Here is a 17,159-nt window from a genome sequence, read left to right as displayed (position 1 = left end):
TGTTGAGTCTTCGTTTTCATTGAATTCAAGAAAGACTTTAATTTCTTTCTTTATTTCTTCCTTGATCCAGGTGTGGTTCAGTAGTTGACTGTCCAGTTTCCATGAGTTCGTAGGCTTTCTGGGGATAGCATTGTTGTTGAATTCTAACTTTAATCCATGGTGATCTGATAAGACACAGGTGGTTACCGATATTTTTTTGTAACTGTGTAAGTTTGCTTTGTTACCGAGTATGTGGTCTATTTTCGAGAAGGTTCCATGAGCTGCAGAGAAGAAGGTATATTCTTTCTTATTTGGGTGGAATGTTCTATAGATATCTGTTAAGTCCATTTGATTCATTACCTCCCTTAATCCTCTTATTTCTCTGTTAGGTTTCTGTCTGATTGACCTGTCCATTGGTGAGAGAGGAGTGTTGAAATCTCCTACTATTAGTGTGTGTGGTTTGATGACTGCCTTGAGTTTTAGTAACGTTTCTTTTACATAAGTGGGTGCTTTTATATTAGGGGCATATATATTCAGGATTGAGATTTCATCCTGGTGAATTGTTCCTGTTATGAGTAAAAAATGTCCATCTTCATCTCTTTTGATTGATTTTAGTTTGAAGTCAACTTTCTTAGAAATTAGTATGGCCACACCTGCTTGTTTCTTAGGTCCGTTTGCTTGATAAACCTTTTCCCAGCCCTTTACTCTGAGTAGATGTCTGTCTTTGTGGTTGAGGTGTGTTTCTTGTAAGCAGCAGAATGTTGGATCCTGTTTTCGTATCCAATCTCTTAGCCTGTGCCTCTTTATAGGTGAGTTGAGTCCATTGATATTAAGTGATATTAATGACCAGTGGTTGTTAACTCCGGTCATTTTTCCTTTCTTTCTTTCTTTCCTTTGGTAGTAGAGTTTGTGTGTTTCCCTTCTTCAAGTTGTGCTGGTGAAGGGTCATTAGATGTCTGAGTTATTGTGGGCATTGTTGGACTCCTTGGTTTGTGATTTTCCTTCAATTACTTTCTGAAGGGCTGGATTTGTAGCTACGTATTGTTTAAATTTGTTTTTATCCTGGAAAACTTTGTTTTCTCCATTTATAGTGAACGAAAGCTTGGCTGGGTATAGTAGTCTAGGCTTGCATCCATGGTCTCGTAGTTTCTGCAGTATATCTATCCAGGACCTTCTGGCTTTCATGGTTTCCATAGAGAAATCAGATGTAAGTCTGATAGGTTTACCTTTATAGGTAACTTGACCTTTTTCCTTTGCTGCTCTTAATATTCTTTCTTTATTCTGTATGTTTTGTGTTTTGATTATTATATGACGAGGAGATGTTTTTTTTTGATCCAGTCGATTTGGTGTTCTGTATGCTTCTTGGACCTTCAAAGGAATATCTTTCTTAAGGTTGGGAAAGTTTTCTTCTATAATTTTATTAAATATATTTTCTGGACCATTGAGTTGTACTTCTTCTCCTTCTTCTATCCCTATTATTCTTAGGTTTGGTCTTTTTATTGTGTCCCAGATTTCCTGAATGTTTTGTGATGAGAATTTGTTGGTTATGCTGTTTTCTTTGATGAGAGTGTTTATTTTCTCTATGGTATCTTCAGTGTCTGAGATTCTTTCTTCTATCTCTTGTAATCTGTTGGTGGTACTTGTCTCTGTAGTTCCTGTTCGTTTATTCAAATTTTCCATCTCAATCCTTCCCTCGGTTTGTGTTTTCTTTATTACTTCCACTTCATTCTTCAAGTCTTGAACCGTTTCCCTTACCTGTTTGATTACTTTTTCTTGTTTCTCTTGGTTTTCTTGGGTATCTTTGAGATATTTATTCATTTCCTCTACCTTTTTGTTTGTAATCTCTAATTGGTTGTGGCAGTTTTTCACCTCCTGTTTAAGGTCCTCTATTATTTTCATAAAATTCACTTTTGAGTCGAATTCTTCTAATTCTTCTGAATTAGGGTGTAGACTTCTCATTTCGGGATTCTTGGATCCTGGTGATGTCACGTTGCCTTTCAAGTTGTTGGGGGAATTCTTGCATTGGCGCCTGCCCATCTTTTCCTTCAAATGGAGCCAGGAGAGGCCTGATGTCTTGGACCAGTCTTTGCTGTGACTAACTCTCTAGGTGTATCTCCTCAGTGTAGGGGCAGGAACCGTTCCCTTCCAGTTCAACTCCTCAACACCAAAACATGGATGCGTGGTATTCCAATGACCCGCGTAAAGAAGGCCGGATGCAAGGGGTCGGGCGGGGTCCAGTAGAACACAGGCGACACTGCAGTACAAGCTGGAGGTGCCTGTGCTCCCTTTCGGGGGTTGCTGAGGCCTGCCTGCTAGGCAGGCACTCACTGCTCTGGTTGGGTAGCCTTAGTGTAGGGGCGTTTGTGCTCTCTACCGGGACCGTCCGCCCCAGGATAGCACACACTCACCCGTCCCGATGAAACTTCTCGGCACCTACACAGGAACTCCTGGATGCCCCAATGAGCCAGGGACTAAGGGAAGTAGGGCGCAGGCAGAGCAGGTCCAGCTGATCACAGCAGAGACTGCAGCCCCAGCAGCGGGGGCCCGCTTTCCCTGGCGGGGACCTTGAGGCCTGCCCTCTAGTCAGGGACTCACTGCTCTGGGTTGGTAGCCTTAGTGAAATGGCAGGAAACTGTTCCACAGCTAAGGACCTTGCAGACAAGGCAGGCTTGGGGGTGGGGGTGGGGGCGGGTGTGTAGGAGAGAAAGCCCTACAGCAGGTGCTGGGGGAGGGGCGTTTGTGCTCTCTACCGGGACCGTCCGCCCCAGGATAGCACACACTCACCCATCCAGATGGGACTTCTCAGCACCTATGCAGGGATTCCTGGTAGCCCCAATGAGCCAGGGACTAAGGGAAGTAGGGCGCAGGCAGAGCAGGTCCAGCAGATCACAGCAGAGACTGCAGCCCCAGCAGCGGGGGCCCGCTTTCCCTGGCGGGGACCTTGAGGCCTGCCCTCTAGTCAGGGACTCACTGCTCTGGGTTGGTAGCCTTAGTGAAATGGCAGGAAACTGTTCCACAGATAAGGACCTTGCAGACAAGGCAGGCTTGGGGGTGGGGGTGGGGGCGGGTGTGTAGGAGAGAAAGCCCTACAGCAGGTGCTGGGGGAGGGGCGTTTGTCACTATGTCATTTTCTATAATGCACTTAACCACCTGTAGATTTCAGATAAGAGGGTTCCTGGAACAAACCCCCAGAGGTACTAGGCCAGAGCATATGTATGCTTAAAGAGAGAAGAGTAGGTGTAGCAATTATTACTGCCATGGAATGGGCTAACTCTGTATTTCCAAATACAAAAAGAATTCCAGTAGAGTGGCCACGACTGTGATGAGTGGACTATGTACATAGGCCTTTCAACAGAGTCAGGTTATTTTTAGCACCATAGAAAGTCACATAAAACTTAGTTTATGAATCCTAGTCATGGGACTTTTTTTCCCCTTAAATTTAAAAAAGTATTTATTTTTATAAATGTTTACCTGAACACATGTCTGTGTAGCACATGAATGTAGTGTGTACAGTGCCTGTGGAGGCCAGAAGGCATCGGGTCCCATGGAATTGCAGTTACAAGCAGTTGTAAACCTCCATGTGTGTGCTGGGAATTCTTCCCAGGTCCTATGCAAGAGCAGCCAAGGGCTCTTAACCCACGAACCATCTATCTGCCCCAATTCCCTTTTGTATTTTTCTTTTCAAAATTTCAACAGTAATTATCTAGTCTTACGAACAGTTTCTGATAAACTCAAGCTAAGTTAAACTCAGAAAAAGACGTTCAGATTCTACTCACACCAAATCATCTAGGTCACATGAGTTTAGCCAGCAGGCAAATGAATAGTCATCCCTCCCAACACCCATTCAATGTGTCTCAAAGTATGAACTAGTTAGAAACAAGTCCCTCTTCAGTTTCTTTTCTTTAATGGATGTATGAAGTGAAGTTATCCAAGGGTACCTGGGGGCTCAGCTAAGACAATTTGTTTGTGGCAACATGCCCAAAACAGATAAGTCAGGCCTTCCTATGATACATCACTGCAGCGTAGAAGCCTAAGCAGTTTGGATATCAACAATGCTCACATTTAGGATGAAAGATCAACAGAAATTTATCGGAATGGGTAGAAAATAATATAGATGGAAATAGTTGTCAAAGCAGATGGGATAAAGAAAAGTTGAGACAAGAAATGAACCAGACATGTCAGGTTTTTCTTGTTAAAATTTATTCCAGTAAAACATAGGGCTGCTAGCAGTCAAACTGGGAAGGAAAGAAGAGAGCTAGTCTACTAGCTAGTTATGCTACCAAAGCTACCTTTTCCTAAGCTGCACTTAGAAGTATCTCTGAGCCATCAACTAACAGTGGTCCTGAATTGCTATATGCTCAGATTCATGAAAGGAAAGTAACCCCCAACTCCGCACCTTGGGGCTCAGGTAGGCAAACTAGAAAACAAACTGTAAACCAAACAGTCTGGTTTCAAAATCTGTATTTTAAGCCTGGCCAAATCAGAAAAACCCAGTGACTTCTATTCTTCCACATCACCATTCAAACAGAAATATCCCAGCTTTTCCCAGCACCAAAAGCCACCTGTGATGGTTAACACCGTCAGTCTGACAAAATCAGAACCATCTAGGGGCATGTCTTGAGAAACTGTCTAAATTAGGTTAAGTGCAGGGAAAAAGCCTTTCTTGAATATGGGTGGCATGGCATCATTCTATGGGGTGAGGGCTTCAACTGGATAAGGAGTGCGGGGGAAAGAAATGAGGAAGGGAGAAAGAGAGGGAAGGAGGAAGGGGGGGGGAGAGAGAGAGAGAGAGAGAGAGAGACAGAGAGAGAGAGAGAGAGAGACAGAGAGAGAGAGAGAGAGAGAGAGAGAGAGAGAGAGAGAGAGAGAGAGAGAGCGCACGCATTGAGCACCAGCATTCACGTTGCTGTTTCTGCTTCCTACCAATGGATGTGCCAGCTGGTTAAAATACTTGCTGCCTAGATTTCCTCACCAGGATGGACAGTACCCAGAACCAAAAGGCAGAATAATCTTCTCTCACAAGTTGTTATGTGGGAGAAGAGCAATGAGAAAAGTAACTAATATAGGCACCTTGTGCTTTACGAGACCACACAAAAACCACAGCTGGAAGACTTCTTCAGGAGTCATGTTGAGTCTCATTCTTCAATATGGAAGTAAGACATTTTTACAGAAGACACAATACATGCACAAATAATTTTAATGATTTATGTGAAATGAGTTACGTTTAAATATATTAAGGGAAAATAAAAATTGTAAGTATTTGTACAGAAGGAAGTACAAGGTAAGGTAATAAAGCTCAACACACACCAACTCTAGATGCTGTTGCTACAGTCACGAAGGTGAATACGACCTGGAGAGTAATGGCCTGACAGACAGCTGTGTAGCTATTTCAGAAGTGGATCCACTGCCATCAGAAATTGAAAGTATTCGTAAATGGAGAGAAGAACAAATAGAGCGCTTGGAAGCCCTTGAGCCAATTCCCAGAAGCAAGAAGCAGTGTGGAAAGAAAAAGCAACAAAGGAGCTAGAAGGATGGCATTTGGAACAGGATGAGCAGCTACAACAGCAAACAACAGGGCAGCAGAAGTCTTTGTAGGCAACATTTAATGAGTCATCTCTAGGCACTGAGTGGGAATGGGTGGCTCAGCTGTGTGACTTTAACTCCAAATTCAGCAAAGAGGCATGTACTCAGCTCTCACCTCCCTGAAGCAGCCCCCTTGGCATATTGAAAAGACACCCTATGGGGACACTATCTCCACAATATCTTAATCCTACTCGGTGAAGCTGAATCTAGATCCTGTCCATTCACAGTGAGGACATGCAGGATAGACAGGCTAAGCAGACAGTGTGCGCACGCCACACAGTGCCCTCCTACTACTCTGCCTTGGTTGTTTCCATATTAAGAAGACGTTCTTCTCACTCATACTTCCCTATATTTACTGTTATGGCCCGTGTGCAGGATATGGTAAAAATATTATGAATCAATCCATCTCCAACTTTTGCCTACTCATCAACCTAAAAACTTTATAAAGAAATTAAAACTGAGTGAGTTCAAGACCATCCTGGACATCTCAATAAAACAGTCTAAAAATAAAAATAGAATTGGGAGTGTAAGAGAGAGAGAGAAAGAGAGAGAGAGAGAGAGAGAGAGAGAGAGAGAGAGAGAGAGAGAGAGAAAGTTCGTTCTGTGGTAGGTAACTACCTACCTGCACAAGATCTTGACTTCCATACCCAGTATCATAAATAAAAAAAAGGAGAAAGGAAAGGGAGGAAAAGAAGAAAGATAAAAGGAAGGTGGAAGGGATTAATCTTTATAGAGGCTTACTTTAGTAATGCCCAGAAAGATTTACTATAAACAGATTGCTTCTAATCTAGTAAATTGATGTTTGATAGTTTTCTAACCTGGCAAGATTAGTAGCACTAATAAAATAAGTTATAGAAAACAGAGGTTTGTACATACGCACAGCACACAGAGAGCAAACTGCACAAGAAAAGCACACACACAGTATACTGATGATTTTGTCACTAACATCCAATGGTTCAAATCATGATTTCTTAATGCACACACAAATTTTAAAACTGAATAACATGAATGAAGGCCAAGAAAATATAAGAAACTAAAAGACAGTGTAAGAAAAAATAGAACTTGATAGTGGCACACTTTGACAGATGCTCTATTGTCATTGTAACTGAGGCAGAAGAGATCATCTGATGATACTGTTTACTAAAAGATGCTAAATAGACCACTTATATATTAACAAGTAGTTCTGATGCCATCTCACTTATTAATCTGTGATACATACTGATAAAACTGAAAGACATGATCAATCAAAAATCACAGGCCAGTTGTAAAATGAAAACTTCCTTGCAGTTCCCAGGCTGGAACCTCATGCCTCATGCATGGTTCATGAAGACTCTACCACTGAGTTATAGCTACAACCTCAAGAGAACAAAAGAATCTTAAAAGCAATACTGGCATCTAAATGAATTCCTAACCTAGCATCAGTTGTTTTATTTTGCAATTATAAGGGAGGGGGGGAGAATATAAATGGCTCTACCTATTGATAAAAACATGAATGATCATACACATCACAATTGCTGGGTTCCCATAAACCATGCATGTTCAACTTAAAATGTTCACAATATGACACTCAGCTGTCAAGAGGAAGCAATTCAAAGGCCATTACACAGCTGATAAGCCAGGTGGAAGGAGCCATCCAGACTTTGCCCTGCCGAACCCTTTCTGGGCGACAATTAAACAGATCTTCATAGACGATGTACTGTGTGCAGAAGCGCTGGTCAGAATCAGGGTTGGCATGGTATGCCACTGTGTTGATGGTCTGAGTCACATCACTGTCTGGCTTGGGCTTTCTACTGAGCACCTTCCCTCCTGCTGCAGCAATGAGCTTAAGGAGGTCGCCCTTTGGATGATGCTTGAAGTTTCCCCCCAAAAAGAAGTAGCATCCATCAAACAGCTTTGGCAACTGAAATAGCAAGAAAACAACTGTTAGAAGCAGAACAAAATATTTTAAAACACTATATATGAGTGAAAGACATTAAAAAAAATAGTCCTGAGTCAGTAAGAAGCATGAGGTGCTGGCAAAGACAGTACTTCAATCACACTACCTGGAACAGAAAGCGTACATCTGAAACTAAGAATTTCTTTTTTTTTCTAATTTAATGATCTATTTATTTTTATTTTCTGTGCAGTGGTGTTTTGCTCACATATAGGTCTGTATGAGAGTTTCAGATCCCCCAGAACTGGAGTTAAAGACAGCTGTGAACTGCCGGTGGGTGCCAGGAATTGAGCCCAGGTCCTCTGTAAGAACAGCCAGAGGTCTTAACTGCTGAGCCACCTCTCCAGCCATGCAAATAAAATTTTCTTATTTACAATTTTTTTCATCTAATATTCAGCTGCTGACTGATTTCTTTTTACTTTCCTAATATTTCAGATGTGTTCTGCAGTGAAAATAAAACAAACCCCAAAACAACTTGTAGGTAGGCATAGCAGTATACACCTAAATTCTAGCTCTAAGGCTAGCCAAGAAAGTACAGCAAGTTTAAGGTCAGCCTGTACTATATAGTGAGACCCTGTCCAAAAACTAAAAACAAAAACAAAACCACAACTCTTCAATTTCCTCCATCAGGATGGTTTTCCACATGGGTAGGATTTAAATCTCACAGACTCTACAATATCAAAAGTAAGCTTTAGTGACATAAGAATGGATTTAAACTTAAGGGCAGCATTTTTTCCATAGACAGTTCAGCTCTGTTCCTCTGCATTCAGGTCCCTACACGCTACTGAAGGTCTCCTGGGCAGTCAGGTAAGAGTGTGGCCTTAGTTCTAGAGATCCATTGCCAGTATTATGAGATTATGAGGTCATGTCTACAGTTCCAAAATTAGAAAATGTCTTTGTCATTTCTAATATACATACATACATTCGTACATACATACATATCAACACAATAATGGAATATTGCCCATTAAAACTGTAGTATGTGGCAATAAAAACATATGGTAGCTAAATCCAAGCAGCAGCTGTAAGTCTTCTTTCAAGATACTTCCTGTATCTGAGACTTACCTCAGATTCTGAAAGTTTTATGGAAATGTTCAAGATGCCAAAAATCCATTAACAGTGTGAAATTATTACCTTCTGGATTTTACTACACATCGTGATCATATTTCAGAACCAAGTGCTTGAAATAAGCACAATTAAAATTTTAATCAGTCGCCTATACTGGCTGAAAGGGCAAAGTTTTCCGATGGTGTTAATGATGTGAAGCCATGAGAACAAGCAGGAGTGTGTAAAAGAAAAATACCAGCTGCTCTCTGTTGAGCCTGCTCCTCTGTGGACCTCCAGGAACTTCGTACTTTTCCTCCTGTTCACGTACTTTACTGTGCAGACAGGCCTTCACCCCTGAAAAGAAATGAGGACTAATCAAGCAATTACCACATGGCATCTGTGAAATGCATCCTAGTCTCTTCTTCATGGTTGCCCTAAATATTCTCAAATCTTAAAACCCCAATTATATCAAACAAAACAATAAAGCTAGCTAGGGCTGGAGAGATAGGGAAGAACACGCCTGAGGAATTGAGTCCGGATGCCCAGTAGGTGTGGCAGCATGTTCCTGAAATGTCAGTACTAGAGTTGTGGAGAGCAGGCTGCTCCCCCAGCATTCATGGGCCAGCTAGCTTAGCCAAAATGGTAAGCTACGGGTTCCAGGAGAGACCCTGGCTCGAAAAATATGGTGGAGACCCAAAGTATGCCTCTGACATCAACACATGCAAACACACACACACAACCCAACAGAAAAAGAAAAGTTAACTTTCTGTACTTTAAGAAATTCATCCTTCCCTCCTTCCCTCTCTCTCTTCCTCCTTCTCTTCCTCCCTCCCTCCTTCCTTCCTTCCAAGATTTTTAAGCAATGAGAAAGTTTAGTCCAGGCTGAATTGAGCATTTATCATACCTGCTCACTTTGCCAGTTGCATATATGGTCTGTTAGATGCCAATGGTACAATGTTAGGAAAGTGCATTTGTCTATAGCACTTTCCCCAGTCAGGCACACAGCAGGGGCTCAGCAGGACCCATTAAAATAGATACTGAGCAAATCCCATGGCATGCCTGGGACTGGACGTCACTCCTGTAGAGAAGTTTGCTTACTATTCTCCAGAGAAAAAGTTCTTCCTATGGGATGGGCAAGTGTATTTACAGTTTCAGCTTTAAAAGCCCGAGCTATTCCATGCGGTGAGTAGGAAAAACCTAAGCAGGGACATTAGCAGACAGTGACTGACTGACTGCATTCTAAAATCAATATGCCCAATACGCCAAGAACAATCACATAGGATGATACAACTTAAGTATCAGCAGCATTTTAGGATGGGGTGTGTGTGTGTCACTGCTGGGTTTAATGAATACAACTAAATTTGAGATTTAAAACCAAATGACTTAGTGCTTTGGTATAATTACATAAACTTATAAGGCTTAGTTTTATTGCCTGTGGAAAGAAATGAAAGAAGAATTAACAGCACCACCTGTCTCACAAGTTTCTATGCATAAAATACTAGAAATGGGGTAACCCAGACCCAAAAAGACAAATGTCATATGTTCTCTCTTGTTAGTAGTTCCTAGCCTCAGCTCCTCAGATCTGAGTACATAATATGTATAAATATGTAGTAAGCACAGACACCAGAAGAGTATAAAGAGACCTCAGGCAGGGGAGGCCCTTGGTAGAGAACAGCAGGGTATAAGTAGTAAGCAGTAGGAAATGGAACAATAGGAAAGGGGCTCCAACTGGGGAGGAGGGAGGGAGGTCAATACAAATGGAGAATGAGGGTTGAGGGACAAATAATGCCAATGTTCCTTGATTAAGCTTCAAGGAGTCACATTATTTTATATTTACCTAAAATTAGATACAGTACATACATATATGTGTGTATAAGAAGTTCAGCTAATTGGGCTGACAATGTTTTCCCCCAAACCACAAACTAACCAAAACCCCTGTACTAGACACAAGAAACATCCTTTTGAAGAGCGGTCAAGATGGTCCAAGTGACTTCCAAAGCAGTGTAGATTACCAATGATGCACTTGGTTTCCTCTCGGGGGTTGGGCCCTACTGCTGAAGACGCTGCACTCACGGGATACAAGACTCAGACAACTCATGCTAATCTGACCTGAAAGCATGTTCCCTCCAGTATAGCATTCATGGTTCCAAAAAATGCTATGCAAACTGCCAAGAGATAGAAACAATTAAATAGTCCTATCCAGCTACAGCACCTAGGAACCATGAGAAATACCAGCATAGCAGAATATGCATAAAGGTGTCAATAAACAGCTGTCTAATTAGACTTATGGCGCATTCACCAGGAGGGACATCATGCTGATATTGGAAACCTAGCCAGCTTTCTATGGTTAGTGAGGTCCTACCGCCACTTTGCTAGACACACATAATTCCTTATTATGTTTCAAGTCTTATCCTTATAACTATAATAATAGTTATAACTATTATTCCTCATTCAGAGAAGAGACCTCTGCAGAAAACCACAACTGGATCCAAAGCAGAGATCAAAAGATGATAGGGAGGAGTTCCTGCAACTATTACTCAGGGAATAGCATGGAAGAAGTACTACGGTGAAACACTATCTCCTGGAAACAAGACAGATTCGAATAGGAACATCAGTACTATACAGGACAGTTAACATGGAAGAGGGAAATTTTGTGAGGTCCCTCCCTAAACAAAGATTTATAGGCAACTATTGCCTGCTAGGAGGACAATCAGCCCCTTGTAGGGATGAGTCTCCTTATGGGTGGACCAATGCATAGTGGTCAGCCTTGAAACCACGTACACACAAACAACAAACATAGGCTTGACTCAGCAGGTTCTATTTACATCTCTTCGTGCATGCACATAGATAAGAGCAAATGAGACTGTCAACTTGAGAGTGGGGGCACTGGAGGGATTTGGAGGAGGGTGACTGGGAGGGGCTGGAGGAAAGAAAGGGAGGGAGGAACTGATAATAATTATATTCTGATTAAAGACACTAAAAATAATAAACAAAGAGTATCAAAAGCCTGAAAAAATCTCAAGATAGATCTTATAATAAGCTATCTTCACTATAAAAACAAAATCTTCAGATGATTTTCCATTTGTCTTTAAGATTATTTCACTCAGTGACCTCAGTTTCATCACTGAGAAAGCAACAGGAAGTAAGAACAATTAAAAAAAAACCAACAATAATAATAAAATAAGAGTTACAGGTCAAAATCCTACTTTAAAGAAGTTTTGGATATCAACATGTGATATCCTCAATCACTGCGATCTAAAGCCTACCGAGAAGGAATCTGCACTCATATAAGCACACACTGAAAATTACACATGTGTCCTACACTAACATCCTACCACGGGCAAAACAGCAGTGGCTGGGCTCCAGTGAGGGGGCACCTCAGCCTCGACTCTGGGGGGGCATAAAGGCTCATTCCTGAGCAGGGCTGGCCCAGAACCAAGTATCAATCTGCTCCTGGCACCAGAACTATCCCATACTATCCCAATTGTTGACCTTTGTATGAATTAAAGGAAAAATTTTGACTGAAAAAAAAACTGTGTGAGGATGAGAAAAGAAAGACCATGTTGACAGAACAAGGTTACATGTAAGCCAATCTGTAAACCCGAGAGTGGGCGACAGCTCATTTCAGCCTGACCTAGACTTGGAGGTAACTATTTTTAAGAGTTTTTTCTCTTACCCTAAACTAGAATAATGGAAAATGTCTGCGAGTCGACCTGCAAACATGGAATAAAGGACAAACATTGACGCCATGGCATCCTTTACTAAATTATCAAATAAATATTGTTTGAGCTCTGACTTGCCAAGAGCACTGCCAAATTGCTCATACAGCCTTCCTAGGGCCACTGCAGCTTTATTATTAAGCATCTACTATTTACACATTGAACCAGCCATGTCTCTATAAAGAGGTTCTACACACCGTTTTGTTGCAAAAACTTACCTTGAACTTTCATTAAAATTGGAAGGCTTTAAGTGAGTTCTCAATTAAAATGAATGTAATTTCACAGCTTTCTTGTGCTCTGTCAATAAATAATCCATTGTAAAACTTCACAGGTATGCATGTGTCAAAGATATGAAGGATGCCAGGCATCACAAGCCAATGTACACATTATGCCAAGGGGCAGGCTCTACTCTTGTTCAGCAACTCACAGAGCTCAACAAGATCTGCATGTCTGTTACAAAGCCAGTGATAGGACTTGGGTCAAGGATACAGTCAGTCACAAGCCGATCCATGATTTTGAGATTCACCTTTTCCCTCTCCCCCAATCTAATTGCAAACCTTCAGAAGAACAGGTTAGATCAGATTGACAGAAAGGTGATTTAAAAGAAAAAAAAATCCATTACATTTCACATTTAGTTCAGATATACTAAAAGCAAATATAATTGGATTTTTTTTAGTAAAAATGTTTGAATGTATACTTACTTCTAAAACACAATTCTAGACCAATTTACCTTCTTTTTTTAAATTGCTGCTGAAATATTCTAGAAGTATTAGTGGTTTGGCTGTGGTAGTGAAATGAAATGCAAAATTTGTAGTGAGTTAGGAAATAGTGCACAGCTAGTTTTAATTCTTTAAATTCTGGCACTAAAAAAATGAAATATTAAATGTTGTACAGAAAATCAGAATATCATTAAGAAATATGGAAAAATCAAGCTGTTTCTTTACTGCCTTGGGTACAGATGAGTAGATTACGAATAGAAGGAACTTGCTTATGTGTTGTCCTATTCTTAAAACCTGTAAATCATTTTCAAAACCCCCTCTTCTCATTCATTTTCATTAGTGGAAAGCTATCAGAGCAATATTACGTTATAAAATCTATGGATGTTATATAATCTTATATTCATCCCAAGAACAGATGCATTGTTATAATCCAAATGCATAAACACTGTTTAATATTCCAAAAATATTAATTTCCCACTATTTAAATAATAAAATACTAATGAGCGCAGGGCCTAAAAGAACATTAAAAGAAATGTATTTCTTTTTTTTTATTTTTTTATTTTTTTATTTTTTTTGGTTTTTTCGAGACAAGGTTTCTCTGTGTAACAGCCCTAGCTGTCCTGGAACTAGCTCTGTAGACCAGGCTGGCCTCAAACTCATAAAAATCCACCGGTCTCTGCCTTCCGAGTGCTTGGATTAAAGGCATGTGTCACCACTGGCCAGCAAGAATGACCTAAGGATCTGGCTGTGACATCTGTCACCCCATTGATCACCAGAGGTGATTCAGTTGATACGGCTGGCTAGGCGCCTGTCCCCTTCCTCCACCACTGCTCTTATGTGCATCCCTCTGGAAGCTGTGCTCTCGGGTGATGAGGACAACCGTCCCTGAACAGAGGGAGATGGGTCTTTGGTCAAGCAAATACAGAGTAGCTACACTCCAAACAAGCTCTCAAGAAATGTATTTCTTAACGAGCTAAAACGACATACTAATGGTTTCTGATCAAATTACAGGGAAAAAAGAAGACAAAACACTGCCAAGTACAACTTACTATTTCTTTTTTAATATAGTTTTTAAAATCATTTTAATTTTCTTTTAAAATTTATTTATTTGCTTATTTATTTACTTACTTATTATATACACAGTGTTCTCCCTGAGTGTATGCCTGAATGCCAGAAGAGGATACCGATTTTATTATAGATGCTTGTAGGCCACCATGTGGCTGCTGGGAATTGAACTAAGCCTCTGAGTCATCTCTTCAGCCCTCATTTTAATGATTACTTTGTGTATATGTGTGTGTGCAGAAGGCACATGCAGGTGGAGGTCAGAGGACAACTTGCAGGAGCTGGTTCTCTTCTACCACTTGGAGCCTAGGGATCAAACTCAGATCATCAGCCTTGAAACCTGCTGGGTGGGCCATCCTGATGTCCAGTTTCTCTAATTTTAAATGACCAGCGATGCTGGCATTATGCTGATGAAAGACAGTGATGATTGCTAGGGATTGCAGCTCCCACATTTTACTATGTGTGCTGTCCCCTGTGTTCAGCAAGACTGGTGTGGCTGATGTTCCTTACCTGCAGTAGTCATACTGTAGAAAGAAGCAACAGTGTGGAGATACTCAAGGATTGCTCTGAAAATGCAGTGCTGGCCTTCCTGCTCTATGTGTGTTTAAAATCACCATAGTTCTTCCACTATATCATTCACTTTATTCTCTAGAAAAACGTCTTTTTGCATCTGGAATGGTGGACAGCATTGTAGCACTATACTTGGGGACTATTTAAGCACGGACTCAGCAACACAAACACATGTGAGTCATATGCTCTGCACACTCAAAGAGTCCTTAGTGAGAATGCGCAGCTGAATGGAGAAGGCAACAAATCACAAGCTTGATCTCAGCTGGGAGCACGTTCATCGGCATCTCAAATCCTAAGATACTCCACAAGTCTGCAAAGGCTTTTTAAGTACTGACTTGGGGATTACAAAATTTAACATGTAAAGCAAATTCAAAATGTAGGATCCACAAACAATAGGATTTACTGTGCATTATTTCCATTTCAGGAGGAGAACTAAATAAAGCACAATGTTGTTAGCTGGCACAAAGTCTTTAGCTAGTGCATATAGTAGAATGGGAATTTGAACCCAAGACTGCTTAGCTTTCTAAAGCCTGTGAATTTTACATAAAAATATATTTTCAGTACGCAAGCAAAACCTTGGAGTCTGAAAGGCGTGATTGTGAATATATCAAATGATTTTAAGTTGTTTTGAATGTTCCAAGAAGTTGCATATTATTAAAAAAAAAAAGTTAGAAACTGAATAGTCCATTTCTCCCAAAGTTGAGTGCTGTCAAAAAGACTTCCCTTCGTTTGGGATTGTTAATGTGCTTTAAAATTCAATGACGAGAGACTAGAGAGATGCTTCTGAGGTTTAGAGCCCTTGGTGTTCTTGCAGAGGACAAGAGTAAGATCCCACACCCACATCAGACAGCTCACAACTGCCTGTGCTGCACACCTGGAGGATCCTATATCTCTCTGGCATCTATGAACACCTGCACAAACAAATACTCATACACCCACATAAATAAAAATAAAATACATCTTAAAAATTCAATACATCAGAAACTTCCCATAATTCCCTATTTGTATGGTTATTATTTTGTTGTTTTTGCCCATGTTTTGATGTTCAAATATACTTTCCCCAGTTTTCAAGACTGTATCATTTGACTTTGGTGAGCCCAAGTCCTGAATCTTGTCATTCTAACTTAGAAATTATTGTTTTAAATAGCATTATTTTAGATAATTGATGGCTAAAGTGCTATCTCGTGTAGCTAATAGTAATATACTAACTTTGCATGGGTATAATAGCTCACATCTGGAATTTCAGCGCTGGGGAGGCTAAGGCAGGAGGACTGCTGTGAGTTTGAGGCCAGCCTGGATTGCACAGTAAGTTACAGGAGAGCCTCAGCTAAAGAGTAAGACCTTGTTTCAAAAGTAAAGGGAGTGTATGTGGAATGCAGCTTACTGTATATTAAAAATGAGACTCAAAATTTATGACTAGGGCCGGGCGGTGGTGGCGCACGCCTTTAATCCCAGCACTTGGGAGGCAGAGGCAGGCGGATCTCTGTGAGTTCGAGACCAGCCTGGTCTACAAGAGCTAGTTCCAGGACAGGCTCCAAAACCACAGAGAAACCCTGTCTCGAAAAACAAACAAAAAAAAAAAAAACAAAAAAATTTATGACTAGGTCAAAATACTATCCTGGCAACAAAACCCAGTATGCTGGCCACATACTGTTTGTATACAAAATAGGAACCTAAAAAGTTATCAGCATTCTAGCAAAATCATCAACAAACTCATTCATTTATATCTAAGCTATTATTTTAATTTTGTATCACTGAAGAATATGTACACATCCACTCATACTTCTATCTGCAGAACAATACACTCTTCAGCTGAATACCAGGGCAACAGTGCCTGCTGTATCAGGAGTAGCCAGCAGACAATTACAGAATGGGTGGACGGTAGCTGTGCAGGCTGCTCTATCTGTTCGATGGGTTTATTTGGCTGATTATCTTAACTCTGATCTAACAATGTGCCACTGCCAATCAACAGAACACAACCTGGACAGACTAGAGCTTGTTAGTACAGCCCTGGGAGATGTGAGACAGAAAACATCCCCCAGTAGGGTAGGAAGCATGCTTTCCTAGCAGAAGGCACCAATGCTTCTGCAGTACTTAGGCCCTGGTTCACAAAATCCTCAGCTCTGTAGCAGCTAATAAGTACACTTAAGGTAATTTAAAAAAAAAAAAAAAAAACAGAAAAAAATAAGAGGAGCATTTACAAGTTGGAATGAATATAGATTCCAATTCCTGAAGACCAATGTTGGTGGTTGCGCTGAAGTCCAGTTACAATTGCAGCCCACTCTGGCACGAATTGCAAAAGTCTAAGAACAGAATCCAGAGATGTTCCTCTGGTTAATCATCTCTTCTGACAATGCATGACAGCCTAACATTCACCTCATTCTAGTACAATGCACACAGAAGTAAATAACATGCTGAGGCGACTTACCAGGGTGTGTCACTGTCACCGTGGGGCTGAAACACATGGAAATACCAAATGACATCCTACTGCTAGGGCAAGTCCATCCTTCAGTCATTTTCTGCACACTATTCTGAAGCAAACCAAGC

General features: G+C 40.9%; 1 protein-coding gene across 1 annotated transcript in view; it reads right to left on the bottom strand.

Moving 5' to 3' along the window:
• Window positions 1-6,249: 6,249 nt before the first annotated feature.
• The window catches only part of Bard1 (BRCA1 associated RING domain 1), a 66,017-nt gene continuing 55,107 nt past the window's right edge, over window positions 6,250-17,159 (bottom strand). Inside the window, exons 10-11 of the mRNA XM_057761561.1 lie at window positions 8,799-8,896; window positions 6,250-7,462 (exon numbers count right to left, since the gene is read on the bottom strand). Coding sequence (XP_057617544.1) covers window positions 7,130-7,462; window positions 8,799-8,896 — 431 coding nt within the window. The 3' untranslated portion in view covers window positions 6,250-7,129. The remainder of the gene's footprint in view (window positions 7,463-8,798; window positions 8,897-17,159) is intronic.

This window comes from Chionomys nivalis, chromosome 2 (genome assembly GCF_950005125.1).
Source record: "Chionomys nivalis chromosome 2, mChiNiv1.1, whole genome shotgun sequence".
Lineage (NCBI taxonomy): Eukaryota > Metazoa > Chordata > Mammalia > Rodentia > Cricetidae > Chionomys > Chionomys nivalis.
This window is presented reverse-complemented; position numbering and strand designations above follow the sequence as displayed.